Genomic DNA, 20,435 nt, shown 5'->3' with positions numbered 1-20,435 from the left:
AAATTTGTTTTCTTATAGAGACGTATTTATGAATCAAAAGCGCTGGGTATTGCAAAGTTACATTAGCTTTTTTTCTAATTCTATGAACATTTAAAATTAGTTTAACTTTTGGACTTTAACGTAAAATTTGAAAAATTTGGGCGGTTTCTGATAAAGTCAAGCATTTTATGATGAATGGTTGACTGAAATCAAAAGTACAAATATAAATATGAGATGATGCATAAACGTGACTCGTAATTTTGTAGAATTTAGTTTTTATTTTAAACAATTTTAAATTGAGCTTGATTTATGTTTGACACATACCTTATGAAATCAACTGAAATTTACAGGATTCTGTTATGGAACCTCAAGAACCTTAAAGGAATCTTCAGGTTCTCATAAGGGATCTACAGAAATAAAAAACCCTTGAGCTCTAAAGCATCTTGCCAAGCATCGTTAGGATCTCGCATAGAGTTCTCAGGAACTTGGTAAGGATTTTGCTAGGAGTAAATATCTTGGAATTCCGCTGCGATGTTGCTGAAAATTCTCAAGTCTCCGATAAAAAACATTTAAAGTTTATTATAATTAGGCTACCACTAGCGCACCTCAAATTCCTCTGGGAACGTTTTCAACTCCCAAGCTTTTAACATAAATTTTGGAAATTCTACTAGAAATTCACATTATCCCGCTTAAAATTTACAGGACGCCCTAGAGTTTATTAGGAATTACCAGATTTGGGATCCACTTGGAATCTGCAGATATCCTCATGATTTCGATTAAATTTCTGAAAAGTCCCACAAGAACCAAGAATTCCTTAACGATTCTCCAGGGTACAGTTAGGAAACTCATAGACTCAGCTCGTAAGGAACATTTTGATGTTGTTGAGGCCCGTATCCTTGATTAACAATCTTGTACAGAATTCTGGATCGTCTCTTAACAAATCTTACGCCTTACAGAGCCTTTAGAAAAGAGGGAACGTAGCTTTTAATAGTTGACGCAGAAAGATCAATATACACACCAATACCACCGTAGTTATCGCACGCTTCAATGATATTATTGAGAATAAATTGTAGTTTTAACCGTACTCGTATTTGTCATGTTATTTAATGAAATTTATTAAAAAACAACATTTTGCTGTACATATTTGTATCTATTATTGCGGTTTTTATTACATGCGCAATGTATGTAAATGCATAATAATAAAGACAAAGGGCCAAGAAGATGAGACAAGATTTATGATTGTAACTCTGTGTGAGTCATAGATTTTTTGTTTGCTGTCGGTGCTGGTGCTTTGTTCAAACAAGCTGTTCCAAATCTGAAGAAAAGTGTTTTTTATTGTATCACCTACTGGCAGACTCAAGTGGGCTGGTCACTCGATATGAATGCCTAAGAAAAAAGATTGGTCTTTAGTTGAGATACTGGTGGAGATTATTGGTCTCATGAAACGTTGTCAATGTACAACCAATGAGCATTCTGAAGTAAATAAGCGCGTACCCGAATCCTTAGTAGTTGGTGAGATTTGGGAAAATATCAACGAAAATGGAGCTCTGGAATGTAATTGGTGTGGAGATGACATGCTATTCAAATGACTAAAGCAACAGACACGATAATATTGACAAAAAAATACAAATTTTAATGGTATTGAAAAATGTTGCCAAAAACGGATCCATTTTGTTGCCAAAATCGGGGGGTGCCAAAATCGGAGCATGCCAAAAACGGAATCCCACTGTATTATATAAAGCAGAGCTTTCATATTAACGCTTGTATTGGGTTTCGAATTCCGATTTCCATAACTTTTACGCACATTGATTAGAAATATTTAAAATTTGCTCGAAGAAAAACGTTCGTGTTTTTTTATTTATTGTAAACTATTGAAAGAATGTTTTATTGTCCATCCGAAAGATATGTAAATCCATAAACAAGACATCAACTTCATATACCTTATGTCCCAGATTGGTCGATCAGAAGAAGGCAAGAATACGGAAGGGAGGAACATCGTCTAGTATTCAAATTGTGTAAAAAATACTACTTTCGATTGATTCGGTTCATATCATTCAAACTTTCGAGCTAGTAAGAGCTCCTCGTGATGATCGCAGCATCGGTACAGTCAAGGCACAATCCCGTTGGGCACCACTACAAGAAGGCTCATGGATCGGCTGATCCGAAAAGCTGCCAATCTTCGGGTATGTGGAATCGCTCAAGATTGAGCTACGTTTCCAGATTTCGACTTAATCCCTGTGGTTGTCATATAGCCTATTTCCCAGATCAGCAAGCGAAGATATAGGCTAAATAGGAAATAAGCTACACTACCCACCATAAGTATGGAATCGCATCATCTAGTATTGCAACACCTCAGTTGAATATTGCAGCACCCCCAAAAAGTTTAGCATCACCCGTAAACTATTGCACTAATGACGCAATATCTTGGAAACCATACTTTCTAGAAATCTGCGGTCTGCAGCAAAATTGTTCAGAAGCCTTACGGCGTTCATCAGCTGAAATTTTTATTGCGCCATTTTGCCGCTACGTGGCGCTAGTGTGCATGTAATTTGATCATATTCTAGCAGGCTCTAGCTCATAAACCTGACCACTTAGGACCACTTGTGTCTTCAGCAAAGTTGGTCAGAAGCTTTAAAGCAATGTGATTAGATTGCGAGCTCCCAAAAGACAAGTGAACCTGTCATAAACTGCTACTGGAAAACCACACATTTGAAGGGCAAAGCGAAAAATACCGTCAAAATCTAAGTAAACGTAATTAACCTTTCGGTTGTCGCGCGTTGTACTTTGTGCAACACCCTTGGTTTTGCGAATATCCCAGGAGCCTGATTATTTAGAAGAATGGCGGCTTCGGCAAAGTTGTTTAGTAGCTCAAGGGCTATCATTGATCGAGTAAGTTAATTATTAATTTTGCCACCAGGTGACGGTAGTGAGCATGCACCATTTGTTTAGCAGATCTCTGGATCTTGACCACTTAGAAAGGTGGCATCTTCGACAAAGTTGAGGCTTCTGAACAACTTTGTTGAAGACCGCAGCTTTCTAGAAAGTAAGGTTTCAAAGATATTGCGTTATTAGTGTTATAGTTTACGGGTGATGCTAAACTTTTCGGGCTAAACTGCAATATTCAACTGGGGTGTTGCAATACTAAATGATGCGATTCCGTACTTATGGTGGGTAGTGTATATGAAATTGATGTCTTGGCAAGGGATGTACAAGATGAACATTGTGCTGTTATTACATCCCGACGGCACTACAGCAGCGTCCTCGGAAACATCCTCAAATTATCGTCGATTATTCGTAATAAATCAGATATTATATGATGCTTCGAGATGAATTAAGAGATTATAGCAAGTATGTAATTTACACATTAGGAAATATTACACAAATAACTCTTTAATACACCTTTGTTTGCCGATTGAATTGTTGAATTCGAGTAACACAGACACATTTTGACGACGCACTGGTTGAAATCCTCCTCGCCCGATGAGGTTTGCGTTAGCGGCTTCTTCGGGGTCTTCTTCATCACGGCGGTCTTTGAAACATGGTGGGGTTTTGCTTAGGAACTGCCTTCTTTTTCTCTTCCTTTCTCCAGCCACAGTCTCAGTTTAGGACTGCGATGGCGGCCACAACCATCTTCCTCTTCTTCTTCTTCTTCTTCTTGACGGCGGCAGCGGTGATGGCTATGGCTTCGGACGGCATTATCTCTCGCTCGCTCGTCAGTTTGATTTGAGAGCAGCGAGACAAACGGGGGGTATTTCGCTATCGAAATACCCCCCGTTTGTCTGTGCCTGAGAAGCACGCCCGGTCAGAGCAAGCCGATCTGCTGCCTGCTGAGATGCGATCCAAGCGGAGAGTGAAGGCAAATGAAGTCAACTTATCTCTAGCACCTCTATTTATAGATTTGATTGAAATCAACATTCCTCTTTTAAAACAGTTATTAAATTATTTGGACAGGTATGTAGAATTCTGTAAGTAAACGACATGAGCCTTTTATGCCTTGTCTTTTGATTGAGGTGTTAATTAAGGAATTCCGTTAAGCCAGCAAAAAGTTTTAGGGTTTAAAATATTTCATGCCAACGCTCTTGGTTGGCCAAACCAAATGAAAGATCTCCCTTAAAACCATAACGTAATTGAAAACTCACAATCGCAGCACCTATCATCTTTCATCAAACATCTATCATCTACAAAAAGCAACCGCACTGTTGTTAGAGTCTGACCCAGAATTGATCGAAGTTATGTCCATAGTAGTTCGGCGTCAACCCCGCGGTAATGTAACAGACATTACCCACCCCAATTTTTTGAACCACTCTAATGGGCACTTTGAGAAGAGTTGATCATCCTATGAATAAATTTGAGTAGTTTTCTATATAAAAAGTCGGTAAACAGTTAAGTATTAATACCTGAGTTAGAAAATTAATTCTGCCTTTCTCTAATGCTGTAACTAGTCAGTGAGAGAGAAGATATCAATTTATGGAAGAACATTTAAAAAAACTCAAACTAATAAAACAAGACCAAAAACATTACACCGTTGTTAGTTCTAAATCATTGTCATACTCACATCCCATTTCTTCTCGGTGGTCTTCATTGCTTCGCTCTTCAAATTGTCCGCTCGATCGCTAACGTACACTTTGGGCGGTGAAAGCGTAGGAAGCGGTCCCAACTTGCCCCCTAGCATTGCAGAAGGACTATTCTCCTTCGTGCTAGCCATCATCAGGTTGGCGTTCTTCTGCGAGATGAGATTGTTCTTGCGGGTGCCCCGCTTCATCCACAGCGTGTTGTAGTGCTCCACGTACTTGGATATCCGGTCGTCCATTTCGTCGGTCAGATCGTCGGTGTCCTCGTCGCGGGCTTTCGCCGGTTGATGCAGCTTGGGCGTTCCGTTGAGTTTGTTGTCGACGAATACTTCCCCGTTTCGGATGTTGACCGACACTTTTGGATCGGGGGTTTTATTGCTGGGATGGAAGAGCGAGTCCTTGTCGATGTTTAGCGAGTACGGTTTCTTGTAGTTGTTGCGTACGATCACCGGATTGAGGACGGCGAGGTCGTGATCGTTTTCGCTTTCGTGGTACTGAATGTCGATGATTTTGTACGGATTCGGTGGTGGAGATTCGGGTGGGGCAGGTCGTTCTAGGTCTTCATCGTCCAGTCGTTCCATCGAGCGGAGTAGCTTGGCTCGTTGCCGTTTCAGTTCCGTTTGGGCAGCTTTCTGAAGGCGGCTGTTTTCCAGCGCTTGGTAGCAAATTGTGCAAAGAGTTCGCTTGGAAGATCGCTTCATCACGCGATTGCAGTTGGCGCACAGTTGGTCAATTCGTTTGTGGCAACTGACGCAGAGGTCGTTGCCGTTTTTTTGGGGCGCCTTCGCGGTCGGAGTGTCATGGTGGTGATGGTGATGCCGATGATGATGATGCTGGTGGCGTTCGTTTTTCGGAAGAAAAGATCGATCGATGTCGGCGCGACAGTTTTTGCAGTACTGGTAACGGTCGTAGCCCATGGATTCACTGGAAGAGTCGTAGTCCATCTCCGAAGAGAGACTGGGCGATGCAAAGCTGGAAGGTTTTTCGTTTTGAGCAGAATTGCTAAAGTAGCGGTAGACCTTCTCCTTTTCTGGTTTCTGCTGCGCTGGGTCCCGGTAGACCTCTTTGCCGTTCTCGGAGAGGGTTTTTCTTTGGTCGTCGTACGGGTTGAAGACTTTGTGGTCATTTTCCAGCTTGGACAGCAGCTGCAGGCGGCGGATGTGGTTCTGTTCGTTGGCAATGCGAATCTGTTTTTGAATGGAGCATAAAGCTATAGAGATAAGAAAATGGGTGTGAAAAAGGTTGATACTAACCTTCTCCGATCGCATTTTTTCCCTTTCCAATTCTTCTTCGAGTTGCATGGTTTTCAATTGTTGCTCTAGGCGACTGTGCAGAAAAAATGAAAAATATTTTTCGATATTAGTAAGGGTAGTGTTTTACACCGCCGCTAACGTATAACGGCTCACTGTAGTAGCATTTTCAAAGGATCCTGAATCTGTTGAGAACCAAAGCTACAGGTCCAAAGCCTTGATAAAGGTAGATGGTTGTGGAGTCTATAACCGTGGTCATCAAACGAACAATGATGTATCGTGTCAGTACCGGGGAGACAATCCCTCTAGCATAATATTGACGAATAAAAGTTGGGTTTCAATTTGGAAATTGAATTAGCTAATTCTGACTTGCTCTCGCCTAAATGATGAAAAATTTGTCAAGATTCTAATAAAAAACAATTAAAGTTATCTTGCAAACGCCAATTTTGAATTTTCAAAATAAATTTTGCAAAATTTAACCTCATTCTTATTTGTCAATAAGTAGCGAAACCATTCACCAACCAAAAAAAAGCAAAAGTAGAACAAAGAGTGATGATTTTGGGGGCCTTCCTTAGCCGAGTGGTTAGAGTCCGGGGCTACAAAGCAAAGCCATGCTGAAGGTGTCTGGGTTCGATTTCCGGTCGGTCCAGGATCTTTTCGTAAAAGAAATTTCCTAGACTTCCCTGGGCATAGAGTATCATCGTACCTGCCACACGATATGTAAATGAATTTTAAATGAATTTTCAAGTTATGTAATATGACCTTCAGTAAAGTCTTCGTAACTTTGTTATTTTCCAACCGATTTTCAAGCTTTTTACATCATTCTTTTCAAAATTAAATTTATAAAAAAATTTGTAGAATACTAAATTTGTCTAATCAAAACTAAACCTACCTAGTTAAAAGTAGTTTTCTTCAAATGTTTTCTCTTTTTAATAAAAAAAAAATCATTAACCATAACTTCATGAATATTTAACCGATTTAAAATCTTTTTACATTCTTTTGAAGCAAATTTACTTATTTCCAAACTATGAATAAACAAATGAATATAATTTTTTTTTTGACTTGGTTATTCATCAAAAAATGCCCAAAAATATGAATTGGAAAAGACTATATTTTTAAAATTTTTAACAGTTAAACGATAATATTTAAGCTGGAACAGGTTTTTCTCATTTGTTAAACCTTCATGAATTTTATAACAAAAATATTAATGACATTTTCAAACTATATTTGCCATGTTTGCATTATTGTGGGACTTGTGGCCGTGCGGTTAGTGTCGTCAGGTAATTAAGCGCATCGTGTCATAGGTGGGTTTGATTCCCGATTCAGCCATTGAAAGTTTTCGTCAGGAATGTTTCTCGGCTGTGCCACTGGGGCATGCTTGTCCGTTGTCTAGTGTTAAGTTATAGTTTGTGCAACTAAATGGCTGAAGACGGTATCCGTGTCTTTTTATTTAACTCGTAGTTATAACAAGATGCTTTATAAACTTCACTCATACAGTAAAAACATGGTTTTGAGTAGTTTTTGTTAAATAACTAAGCCAAAACTATTTTTAATTGAATTTATTGTATACACAGTTTAAAAGATAGTTTAAAAAGTGTACACTACAAAATTTGCTTCAAAATCATGTAACAAGATCAGGAATCGGATGAGTATTCATGAAGTTATGATCGAATAAAGATGATTTTTTAGTAAAAAGAGGAAAAATTTAGAGAAAACTACTTTTAACTAAGACTACTTTTGGTTTAAGACAAATTTAGACAACATTTTGCAAACTTTTCATAAACTTAATTTTGAAGAGAATGATGCTAAAAGCTTCAAAAATGGTTATAAAATAAAAAAGTTACGAAGACTTCACTAAAGGTCATATTTCATAACTTGAAAAATCACCTTAAACTTGCTTGCGCCACCTCTGAATCTTAATATTTTTGGCTGAAAATTTAAGGTCTCCCTTTTTATGCGATTTGAATTCAGAAGAGCACGCGAATTCATGGTTTTCGAAAAATAAGCCGCACCCTAATGCACAACCATGGTGGCCACTGTGGCCAGCATTCAAAGTATCAGAAGGCAGGCTCCATAGGCACGTTCCTCACCAATTGGGAGATTTGTATAATTAGTATTTGAAAGTGAGATCTTGAAACGACTTGTTAAATATTATATTGTATAAATAAATATTGTAGTTAAAAATCCTTGATTATTCTTCCAGAAATCACTCCAGAATTCTCTGGGGAATTCCTCTGGAATTCATCTTTAAATTCCTCTTTAATTTTCCCAAAATCTCCTGGGAGTGTTCTGGAAATTTTGAGATTATTTATGATATCTCTCTAAGTTCTCTTGGAAACCCCAGATACCGCACTAGGATAAAAAAAAACTCACGGAACCCTTCCGGTATTACTTCTGGGATTTTTCAGGACATTCCTCTGTCATGCTTCTGGACATCTTGCAGAAATCTCTCGGTAATTTTTGCGTGTGTTCCTTAGAAGTTTTTTTTTGGAATCCTGAAAATCAAATACTTTGAAATTCGTCAAATACTGTCGGCAATACTACGGAAGATTTTTCCGAACATCCTGATGCAACTCTTCCGGATATTTTAAGAGCATTCTTCCAAAAATTCTCCTAGGACTCTACGTCTCTACTTCTTCCGGAAATACTCAGAAATAACTCTGAGGTTCTTCCAAAAATGTCTCAAAGATTATTCCGAAAATACTCCAGTGATTCTTCTGGAAATCATTTGAGATGCTTCCGGAAATCCTTTTGGAATACTTCTGGATATCTTTCGAGGATTCTCCCGAAAATTCTTCTGGAATTCTCCTAAAAATGATTCTGTGATTTTTTCGTGAATATCGTTGGAGTACTTCTGGCACTCTTCCGAAAGTCCTGTTAGAATTATTTTGGATATCTTTGGAGGATTGTACCTACTATTTTACTCATTTTCATTTATTTAGTTAACATCTACACAGATAACACTGAATCAACAATTTCACGCCACAATACTCGGTTCGTGGCCGCATCTCTCCATCCTCGGTTCTGCCCCACGCTCTCCAAATCGATACGCACTTGATCCGCCCACCTAGCTCGCTGCGCTCCACGCCTTCTTGTACCAACCGGATCCGAAGCGAATACCATCTTTGCAGAGTTGCTGTCCGGCATTCTTGCAACATGCCCTGCCCATCGTATCCTTCCAGCTTTGGCCACCTTCTGGATACTGGGTTCGCCGTAGAGTTGGGCGAGCTCGTGGTTCATCCTTCGCCGCCACACACCGTTTTCCTGCACACCAAAGATCGTCCTAAGTACCCAACGTTCGAAGACTCCAAGTGCTTGCAAGTCCTCCTCGAGCATCGTCCACGTTTCATGCCCGTAGAGGACTACCGGCCTTATGAGCGTTTTGCACATGGTACATTTGGTGCGGGCGTGAATCTTTTTTGACCGCAGCTTCTTCTGGAGGCCATAGTAGGCCCGACTTCCACTGATGATGCGCCTCCGTATTTCACGGCTAACGTTATTGTCAGCCGTCAGCAAGGATCCAAGGTAGACGAACTCGTCGACAACCTCGAACGTATCCCCGTCTATCGTAACACTGCTACCTAGGCGAGCCCTGTCGCGCTCGACCCCACCAGCTAGCATGTACTTTGTCTTGGCCGCATTCACCACCAGTCCAACTTTTGCTGCCTCGCGTTTCAGGCGGGTGTACAGGTCTGCCACCTATTCAAATGTTCGGCCGACGATGTCCATATCATCCGCGAAGCAAACAAATTGACTGGATCTCGTAAAAATCGTACCCCGGCTGTTAAGCCCGGCTCTCCGCATAACACCTTCTAGCGCAATATTGAACAACAGGCACGAAAGTCCATCACCTTGTCGTAGTCCCCGGTGGGATCCAAACGAACTGGAGTGTTTGCCTGAAACCTTCACACAATTTTGCCTACTATTTTACTATATATTCTATTTTTTTCGAGGATTCTTGCAGAAGTTCTCCTGAAATTACTTCTAGAATGCTGCTGGACATCCCTGTGATTATTCTTTCGTGTATCTCCCTAGGATTCTTCTGGAATATCTCTAGATTTCTTTCGGAAATCCTACTGGAAGGCTTAAAATATGTCTATATATCTTTAGAAGATTACCAGATATCCCGTTTTTATTCTTCCGTAAAACCTTCTGATATTCATTTGGAAATACCTCTGGAATTCTTCCGGATATCATTCAAGGACTGTACGGAGGTTTTCCTAGGATTCTACCGTAAATCGTTCTGTTATTCTTTCGGAAATACCATTGGGATTCTTTGGAAAATAATTCTAAGACTCTTCCGAATAACTTTCTGAAATTCTCCTGCGAGTTTCTTTGGGGTTATTTAAGGATTTACGAATGAATCCCAGGATGATTTGCGAAAGAATCACAGAGATTTCTGAAATAATTTCAGGAGGATTTCCAGAAGAATCACTTGAGGATTTCCGTAAAAATCTGGAAGAATCTCATGGGGATTTTCAAAAGAATTCCAAATATATTTTTTATGTATTCCACAATGATATCCAAAAGAATCCCCGAAAAAAAGCGATTCGAATGAATCGCTGGAAGATTTTCAGGAAATTTCCAGGGTATTTTTTAGAAGAATCCACTAAGACATCCTTAAGAATTCCTGAAAATTTCCCCGAATAATCCAGAGCGATGTCCGGAAGAACTCCCGGAATATTTAGGGAAAAATTCCAAAATGATTTATCGGAAATATTTAAGAGTAACTTTCTGGAGAATCTTAGAAAGATTTTCCAAAGAATCTCAGAGGCACTAAGAGTCCTAGAGGGCTGTCCGTAAGTTTTCTTAAAACACTTCCATTTGACTTCAAGAGGGATTTTCTGAAGATTCCACCAAGAATTTTAGAAGGTTTCCAAGGATATAACTGATAAATCAAAACAAAAAATCAAGAACACTTCTTGATAAATTTCCAGAAAAATCACAGATAGATGATTTTAGAGGTTTTTTATCAAACGAAATTTTTTCATCAAGTATCACAGAGGGATTTTCGGAGAAATTCCTAACGGATATTCGAAATTATCCCAAGAAGATTTCTGGAAAAATTAAAGCTGGATTTCAATAAGAATTAAAGAACGATTTCTGAAGAGTGCCAGGAGGACTTCCAAACCATTTAGGGAGGAATTATCGAAAGAATTTCAGATAAATTTTCCGAAGAACTTCAGAGAAATTTCCCGAAAAATTCCGGAGGGATTTCCATGAAAAAGATTTCCAAAAAATCCTCGAGAGAAAAGGCTACTGAGATATCATGCGCACCGCTGGTGTCAAAATCTTGAAACTTTTGGCTCAAATAATGTTAGCCATTGTTCTACTGAACAACTTTGCCAAGGACGCCATCTTTCTAAGTGGTCAGGCTACTGAGCTATCCGCAAAACAAAAGGTCCATGCTCACTAGCACCGCCTGGTGCACGTATCAGAATTATCACCGTCTGACGTCTTGAGCTACTCAACAACTCTTCTGAAGACACCAACCTGCCAAAACATCAGAATCTAGAGATATCATATGTTTGCATTCTTATCCCTCAAGGTTCATATAGTGTGAATCAGAAAAAGCGCCTCCACCGGCCAAGTTGTCAACTAAAAGAATGATCCTCAACTTCTAAAGGTAAATCGTAGTGAGTGCTGAAACTTCGCCGCTATCTCTTAACGCATACGACATATTTAACAATACTCCCAAATTGATGAAATCCCATAAGCAGCCAATCATGTGTCTAACAGGAGACCTGACTGTACGATGATACTCTTTGCCCAGGGAAATCAAGGGAATTTCCATTACGTACAGATCCAGGACCGACCTGGAATCGAACCCAGACACCTTCAGCATGATTTTGCTGTGTAGCCGTGGACTCTCACCACTTGGCTAAGGAAGGCATAATCAGTGATGAGCAAAGAGCTATGGCAAATATTGATCTGAGCATGGTTTTTCGGTGAAACTAATAGAGTAAAGTGGGGCAAAAGTTCGAGTGGGGTAAGAGTTTATTTTTAAGATTTCTAGCTCAATTCAAATGGTAAATGACTGGACAATGCGTACCATTGGTACTTCGCGTACCTGCAGGTATAAAATAGACCCCATTTGTGGTCCTTAGCCTCTTGTCCAGTAACTCCTATCCCTACCTCCCCGTGGTGCCGCCTGGGATACGAGTAACCGTAGGGAAGATCGGGTAACCAACCCTGGTGGAACCTTGGTCGTATGCTGACAGGGAAGGGGGGCTCCTCTCTTCTGAGGGTGTAGCTTATCAGAGCGTCTGTTCTCCATGTTAGGGGCGGCTCAAAACAGCGTCTGTTCTCCATGTTAGGAGCGGCTGATCATCGTCCTAGTGCCAGCGTGGGACTCTAAACAGTGCTGTGCACGATGATCCTCCGGCGAGACAGGGGGTTGGTGCAGGCCTTACAAGCCAGCCGTAAAAATCATCAGTACAGGAAGCATACAATGTAAATTCGGACCGGAACAATCGGCATAGACCCAGGCATCGAAAACGGACTAACGATTGGAAACTCGGATCATGGAACTGTAAGTCTCTCAATTTCTTGGGAAGTACCCGCATTCTTTCCGAATTATTGAGGGTCCGCAAGTTCGACATCGTAGCGCTGCAGGAGGTCTGCTGGAAAGGGTCGACGGTACATACGTATAGGGATGGTTATACCATCTACCAGAGCTGCGGCAATAGACATGAGCTGGGCACAGCTTTTATCGTGATGGGCGAAATGCAGAGGCGCGTGATTGGGTGGTGGCCAATCGACAACAGAATGTGCAAGTTGAGGATCAAAGGACGCTCAGGTTGGCCAGGAGGAGGAATTTAGACCGATTATAGGGAAGTTCAGCGCTCACCAGCTTACGAACGAAAACGGCCTTAGACTGATTGATTTCGCCGCCTCCAAAAACATGGCCATACGTAGTACCTACTTCCAGCACAGCCTCCCGTATCGGTACACCTGGAGATCACCCCAACAGACTGAATCGCAAATCGACCACGTTTTGATTGATGGAAGGCACTTCTCGGACATCATCGACGTCAGAACCTATCGCGGCGCAAACATCGATTCGGACCACTACCTTGTGACGGTTAAAGTGCGCCAACGACTTTCCGTTGTGAACAACATTCGGTACCGACGCCCGCCCCGGTACAATCTGGAGCGACTCAAGCAACCCGAAGTCGCAACTGAATACGCGCAAAGCCTTGAGGCAGCGTTGCCGGAAGAGGGAGAGCTCACCGAAGCCCCTCTTGAGGACTGCTGGAGTAGTCTCAAAGCAGCCATAAACAACGCAGCGGAAGGTGCCATTGGGTTCGTGGAAGCAAATCGACGGAACGGTTGGTTCGACGAGGAGTGTCAGACGGTTTTGGACGAGAAGAATGCAGCGCGGGCGATGATGCTGCAGCAAGGCACCCGTCAAAACGTGGAGCGATACAAACAGAAGCGAAGACAGCAAACCCATCTATTCCGGGATAAAAAGCGCCGCCTGGAAGAGTTGGAGTGCGAAGAGATGGAGCAGTTGTATCGTTCTCAAGAAACACGTAAGTTCTACAAGAAACTAAATGCATCCCGCAAAGGCTTTGTGCCGCGAGCCGAAATGTGCCGGGATAAGGATGGTGGTATCTTGACGGACGAACGTGAGGTGATTGAAAGGTGGAAGCAGCACTACGATGAACACCTAAACGGCGCAGAGGAGGAAGATCAAGACAGCAGGAGGAATGGCTTCATCAGTACGGCGGATGAGGGAGACGTGCCAACTCCCACAATAGGTGAAGTTAAGGATGCTATCAAACAGCTCAAGAACAACAAAGCAGCTGGAAAGGATGGTATTGGAGCGGAACTTATTAAAATGGGCCCGGACAGGTTGGCCACTTGTCTGCACCGATTGATAGCCAGGATCTGGGATACAGAACAGCTACCGGAGGAGTGGAAGGAGGGAATAATATACCCAATATACAAAAAGGGTGACAAGTTAGAATGTGAGAACTATCGAGCGATCACCATTCTTAATGCAGCCTATAAAGTGCTTTCCCAGATCATCTTCCGCCGTCTATCGCCACTGGCAAGCAGATTTGTTGGAAGTTATCAAGCCGGATTTGTGGACGGTCGATCGACGACAGACCAAATCTTTATGCTGCGGCAGATCCTCCAAAAGTGTCGCGAATATCAAGTCCCTACGCACCACCTATTCATCGATTTCAAAGCGGCCTACGATACCATCGACCGCGAAGAGCTATGGAAGATTATGGACGAGAACGGTTTTCCCGGGAAACTGACTAGACTGATCAAAGCTACGATGGATAGTGTACAGTGCTGTGTGAAGATATCGGGTGCTTTATCGGACCCGTTTGAAACACGCAAAGGACTTCGACAAGGCGATGGTCTTTCCTGCCTCCTGTTCAATATTGCGCTAGAAGGTGTTATGAAACGGGCGGGCTTCAACATGCGGGGCACGATCTTCAATAAATCCAGCCAGTTCATTTGTTTCGCTGACGACGTGGACATTGTCGGAAGAACGTTCCAGGTGGTTGCTGAACAGTATACCAGGCTGAAACGTGAAGCAGATCGGGTTGGATTGAAGGTAAATACGTCGAAGACGAAATATCTGCTGGCTGGAGGAACCGAGCGCGATAGAGCTCGCATAGGCAGACGCGTGACGATCGACGGGGATGAGTTCGAGGTGGTGGACGAATTCGTCTATCTCGGATCATTGATAACGTCGGATAACAACTGCAGCAGAGAAATTCGAAGACGTATCATCGCCGGAAGTCGTGCTTACTATGGACTCCACAAGACCTTGCGGTCTGGTAAACTTCACTTCCGTACTAAGTGTACCATGTACAAGACGCTGATAAGACCGGTAGTCCTCTACGGGCATGAGACGTGGACAATGCTCGAAGAGGACCTGCAAGCGCTAGGAGTTTTTGAACGACGTGTGCTTAGGACGATCTTCGGCGGAGTATGTGAGAACGGCGTATGGAGGAGAAGAATGAACCACGAGCTTGCGCAACTCTACGGTGAACCCAGTATCACGAAAGTCGCCAAAGCTGGAAGGGTACGATGGGCGGGACACGTTGTGAGAATGCCGGACAACAATCCCGCAAAAATGGTGTTCAACTCAAATCCGGCCGGTACAAGACGAAGGGGAGCGCAACGAGCTAGGTGGTTTGACCAAGTGGAGCAGGATCTTGGAAGTGTGGGGCGATCGAGGAATTGGAGGTTAGCAGCCATGGACCGAGTTAGTTGGCGTAACATTGTGGCGCAGGTCATGTCTTGAAGGACGTAGCGCCAGCAAAAGTAAAAAGTAAGTAAGCTCAATTCAAAACAAATCTTATAAATGTCACGGTTCGAATGCTATTCAAGTAAGAGACTTTCAATCCAAATATCATAAAAATCGATTGAGATTTGGAAAAGTTATGGCTATTTGTTGTTTTTCGACGTAAATATTGTAATTTTTGGTCAAACTTTCGTTGCATGGAACCAATTGAAGATAAAATCTTTTTCTATATTTTATGTAAGGGCGTTTCTAGGCCTATCATAAGGTTGCTTTGAGGTGTATTAGTTTTTGCATAAATGCTTGAAAACAATTTTTGGCCCATAGTGGGGCAAAAGTTCGACCTATGTATCACGGAAAAATTTGCAAATTGCCTAAAATCCACATATTATTTTCAAATTTAGTTAAATTAGTCTGATCGTGTGAAAACTGTCACCAAAATTTTACATTAGTTTTGCGAAAAACTGATATTTTTGAGTATATTACAATTAACCCGGTTTTGGGTAATTTTCTGATGAAAATTTAGTGTGTATTTTTCGTCAAGCTTAAGTTTACGGCTGGTGTAAAGTATGCCTGTCATAAAAGAATCGATATTTTGTGTTTTAGCCAGCGAACTTTCGCCCCACACCGGATTCGAACTCTTGCCCCACCGGTGGGGCAAAAGTTCGAATAAGACAATCAATTTTGAAACTGTTATAACTAAAAATGGGTAAATATTTTGACACAAGTTTTTTCAGCAAAATTATAGCCAATATGTTGAAGGTTCACTGTATGGTATTTGTTTTGTTTTAACTGCTATTGTTTTTCTGGAAACTTTGATTATACCACTAAGGTCGAACTTTTGCCCCACCTTACTCTAAGGAACGCTCTAAGCAACGCTGATTGGTTCGAAATCAAGTATTCGAATTGCAGACAAGGTGAGTTGCAAACGAGATGCAATCAGATGCAGTGAGTTTGAAGAACAGTAAGAGAGGAAATATTGTTTTGCTAGATAGGTCGTTAGTACAATTCAGTAAGAAGGTTCCGGATCATTTGGCCGAATGCCGTTTGGCCGAATTTGAAAACAATAGTGAACTACAATTAGCATTAGCTTCAATCATTTTGATCGTACTCAGTAAATTAATTAGTTTTTAGCAACCACAAGTTTCGTTTCTTCTCCACAACAGTGAAAAGTCCGGTTTACTGATATACGAAATCAACGGCGCAGAGTTCAGTAAACACTTGGTAATCTTAGTCTTGGAGGAGAATCGCCTAAGGTATCACTTGTGCTAAAAAATATATGTTTTTATGAAACTCTTTATGAACGTTATAAGCCTTAATTCCAATAACTATGAAAAATATTCAATTTTGAAAGATATATGCTGTTCTCAAAAGAAGGAAAAATCTCTTATAAAATTTTAAGTAAGTGTAATGCAGAAAAATGTTATATCAGTATAACTACAAAGAGTTGCCGATGATTTAAAGAAGGTAAAATTCCCTTTTAAAATATAAACTAAATTAAATAAACTTCGTCATGAATGAACGGATCGCATTAATTATGCTCTTAAAGCACTTATATATCGACAAACATGACATTCCGCCTCATCGTAAAGATCAACAAATTAATTAGTTGATTACACATCAGAGTTGAAAAAATTTGATTTTTTTTTGTTCGTAATTCGGCTAATCAGCATTCGGCCAAATGACCCTTTCGGCCAAATGGTATTCGGTCAAACGGCATTCGGCCAAATGGCGTTCGGTCAAATGGCTGTACACCCAGTAAGACTTAAAATAAGTATCACATACCTCATTCAATCTAATGTTAAGCAGTATTGTAAGCATACTGTGCTACTATAGAAAAAAAAACATCCACAAACCTGGTCAGCATCTCTTCCTCGAGCTTCTCCTTTTCCCGCAGTCGTTCCACCTCCTTTCGCTTTTCCTCGATCTGTTTGATCAGCTCCTTTTGGTACTCCAACTTGCGACGACTTTCCTCCTGCGAAAAAGACAAACAAACGGAACAAGGGTTCGCAAATAAAACAAACTGAACAAAACGAACTTATGAATCGATATAAAATGTAAGACAGAATTGAAAAGAAGAAAAACTACAAGAACAGAAAGAACACCCTGCCCTCAGATAGAACAGAAAGAAAGTAGCAATACATCAAGCAGAAGGGTTCCCCGCTCGTTCCGGGGAACGAATCGCGCGGTGTCAGCCTTCCGGCCAGCGGAAGGACTAAGAAGGGAAGAGTAAACGATGTTGGTGGTGTGGTGACCTACTTCCGCAAGCATCCTGTTGCGCCGATCGACGGAGTCTGTATTGAGAATGGCAGAGAGGTCAGTGTGGACCAGATCTTGCATGTGCTTTTCGCGGGGGCTACCTTTGCGTACGTACGAACCGGTATCAGCGTCACTGGCCATCGTTTTTCTGATGGTTGGAATCTGGCTGGGGCTGTTGGCTTGGACGCCCGGGCTAAGGTAGCTCTTGGTGGTGGCCGGTGGTGCTGGGGAATTTTCCGCCGCCGTGTTGGTTCCCTGATCGGTCACTGTTTGGACGGCGTGCTCTCCGTACTTTTCCATGTATTGCTGGTGTTTGGTGGTAACTTGTGGGATCTAGAATGGTAGAAGACTTGGTAGAATAATTGGAATAATGCCATAAATTTACACAGATTTTTTTTTGTCTCAAGCACCAAAATACCACTATTTTAACTAAATTTAAGGGTTTCAAAAATATCATAGCACGTCTTGTTTATGAGATATACTGTTGACTGTTGAAAATGCATTATTTAACGCTTTCAGTCAATTTAGGTGGAAGTTTACTAGCTTATATGCCGATTTATTTGCTTAATTTACCAAAAAAAAAAACAAACCTTTTGTGTTAAAGCATACTTGTCAACAAAGTTCAAAATACTTTCAATGCTTAAACGTTATTTTAATGCTCAAGAAAAGTAATGTATCCTGCCATATAAAAGAAACGAAAAATTTTGTATAAAGACTGCATGCATATTGAAAAAATCTATTTAATCGAAATTTCATCATGTAATTCAAACTATATCCTACAATTTAAGCCCTTTTTTGCATTCTTGATAGATTAGATCATTAACGGGTTTGATAACTCATAGTTAAATTTCATGTGAACCAGAACCAGTATTTTATACAACTTGGGCGACATGTATCTCAAAATTATGACGTGCTGGAACATTATTGATAACGACATCGGGTTCAGTAAACTCAAATTTACTATAAACTCATGATTTGATCATTGAGACAAGCAAAAATGCTATTTTTGTTACATTGTGTTATTGGTGTGCTAAACCGAAGTAAACTATCGAACAAACGTAGGAATAAGATAATCATGCGACTCAATATTTTATAAAGCTACCAATAGTTCGATACAAAATTATAATACCAAAAGGCAAGTTTAGCTTTAGCAAAAACAAACTTTTATCGATTTTAGTTGCAATGGCTAGATTTTAAAGACTACGCAAGTAACGGGATTGATAGTTTACCACATTAGCTAAGTGATTTACATTTTTCAAATACTCTTGGTACTCGGCTTGGCGGGCGCGGGACAGCATCGATTTCTTGTCGTTCTCACTCTTGTTGAAGCTCGGAAAGTAAGAGTAGAATGTGTCCGAAACCCACTTTTCCATTTCATCCTGCGAATGGGAAAGAAAATAGGAATGGGAAATTGAAATGATGTTTAGAATCGTAATTTGGGCGGAGATATGGCAGCCGACTTGGCGATAAAACTATGCGATATGCACTGGCGTTGGTGAGGTTTCTTCGGCTCAATCACAACATAAATATGACGATAATTAAGGGTTAATGACTGCATACTATGAGTACCTATTTCTGGAATCAATCGTAGAGCTTTTCTTGAGTCTTCATAAATCACAATCAAAGTCCTTATCGATCAGCACAAGAAGGGGATGGGTTTCAATGGGTTTTTATGAGCATGAGTATTGATTACCGTACAGTTCGGATACTACTCCATGATTGACCAGAATAACCGAAGATTTCTGTTTTCAATGTACACCTTAGAGAATCCCAAACATTATAAAGTCAATAACGACTTCGGCCATCTCCATGCGGTCATCGGAGGAAAGGAAGGATTATTAGTATGACATCCAATATTACTCCATAAAAGCCACAGGAAAAACTTTGTTAATGTGAAGGGTCACAGGAAAAAAAAATGAATTTCAATGAAGCGTAAACTAAAGACTACTGTAAAAAAAAACATGTAATGTTACAGCAACATGTAAACCTAAATGAGTAAACATTTAATTTTCAACTAAAAATTCTAGAATTTTAGATGATCATGTAAATTTAAAGTGAATTCAGTTGGAAAATAAGACATTGGTCGTTGAAATTAACGTTTATTTTGATGCTCCAAATATGTGCATAAAAATAAATTGAAATTAAAAAAAATTAACTGTATCGAACTGTCATGAAAATAATGTGCTTCATTATATTGTATACATTTAAAATAAAAGCATGAAACGAGCTCATCAAATCAGTCATCCATTCTTGACTTAGCAGCCATAGGGAAAGAAATGAGGAAATCAACAGGGGTGGTAACTTGAACACCGTGCTCATTTGATGGGAAAAACAAACTTAAATGGATTTGTGGAATAAATGAGAGTGTTCGTTTTGATACGGAGGTCAAATGAAGTGAAAACATCGAAGAAAACCATGATCAGATACCTTTTGATCGTTTTTTGAATGGGTTACAATCATTTATAGACATCATTTGGGGAATGTGATTGATATTGCTCCAAGGGGTGGATCACTCTTGATGCATTTTATATATCAGAAGATTTCGATACATTCAAAAGCATTTGAATGTGTTCATTCTTTTACTATCCAAGGGTTGCTACAATTTTGACTGTTATCGTTGTTGAAGTGTCAAACTAGTCCAATCACAAACTAAGACAGTCTCTAAAAATGTTGCTGAATACCGCAAAGAAAATCTAACCACTTTACGAGCGGAGCCCACGACATTCATGGTCCTGTATATACACGCTCAAAAAAGAGTTCTGGAAAACGTGAACTGTCAAAAATACACCATAAACTACCATCATGTTTACGCATAAACATGATCTAGTTCACGGTGTATTTTTGCTTGTTGACGAGTTCACGTCTGCTGTTCACGGATACGAGAACGGATTTTTTTTTCTGTGTATTGCATTTGTTAAGAAAATTTTCCGGTATACGGTAGCCGCAGAGTTCTACCGCAGCTGTCAAAGTTCTACCGCAGACTTGGAAATCATTCTATCATTGAAGCAAACATTTGAAATATGCTTGAAAGAGAAAACGCTATGAAACATAACCACAAAAAAACAATCATCAAGACGGTATCCAAGGTATCATTGGAGCCTACTGATC

The 20,435-nt window shown here is 40.6% G+C and overlaps 1 protein-coding gene across 4 annotated transcripts in view; it reads right to left on the bottom strand.

The window, feature by feature from the left end:
* Positions 1-20,435, bottom strand: part of LOC5578537 (basic-leucine zipper transcription factor A) — a 121,318-nt gene that overhangs the window by 7,524 nt on the left and 93,359 nt on the right. For 2 of the 4 annotated variants that reach the window (XM_021841579.1, XM_021841581.1), the window contains exons 2-6: positions 18,557-18,706; positions 17,328-17,660; positions 16,925-17,043; positions 5,804-5,876; positions 4,535-5,737 (exon numbers count right to left, since the gene is read on the bottom strand). In XM_021841579.1, coding sequence (XP_021697271.1) covers positions 4,535-5,737; positions 5,804-5,876; positions 16,925-17,043; positions 17,328-17,660; positions 18,557-18,706 — 1,878 coding nt within the window. The remainder of the gene's footprint in view (positions 1-4,534; positions 5,738-5,803; positions 5,877-16,924; positions 17,044-17,327; positions 17,661-18,556; positions 18,707-20,435) is intronic. The other 2 variants (XM_021841580.1, XM_001663878.2) reach the window with 2 other exon arrangements.

This window comes from Aedes aegypti, chromosome 2 (assembly GCF_002204515.2).
Source record: "Aedes aegypti strain LVP_AGWG chromosome 2, AaegL5.0 Primary Assembly, whole genome shotgun sequence".
In the NCBI taxonomy this organism is placed as follows: Eukaryota; Metazoa; Arthropoda; class Insecta; order Diptera; family Culicidae; genus Aedes; species Aedes aegypti.
This window is presented reverse-complemented; position numbering and strand designations above follow the sequence as displayed.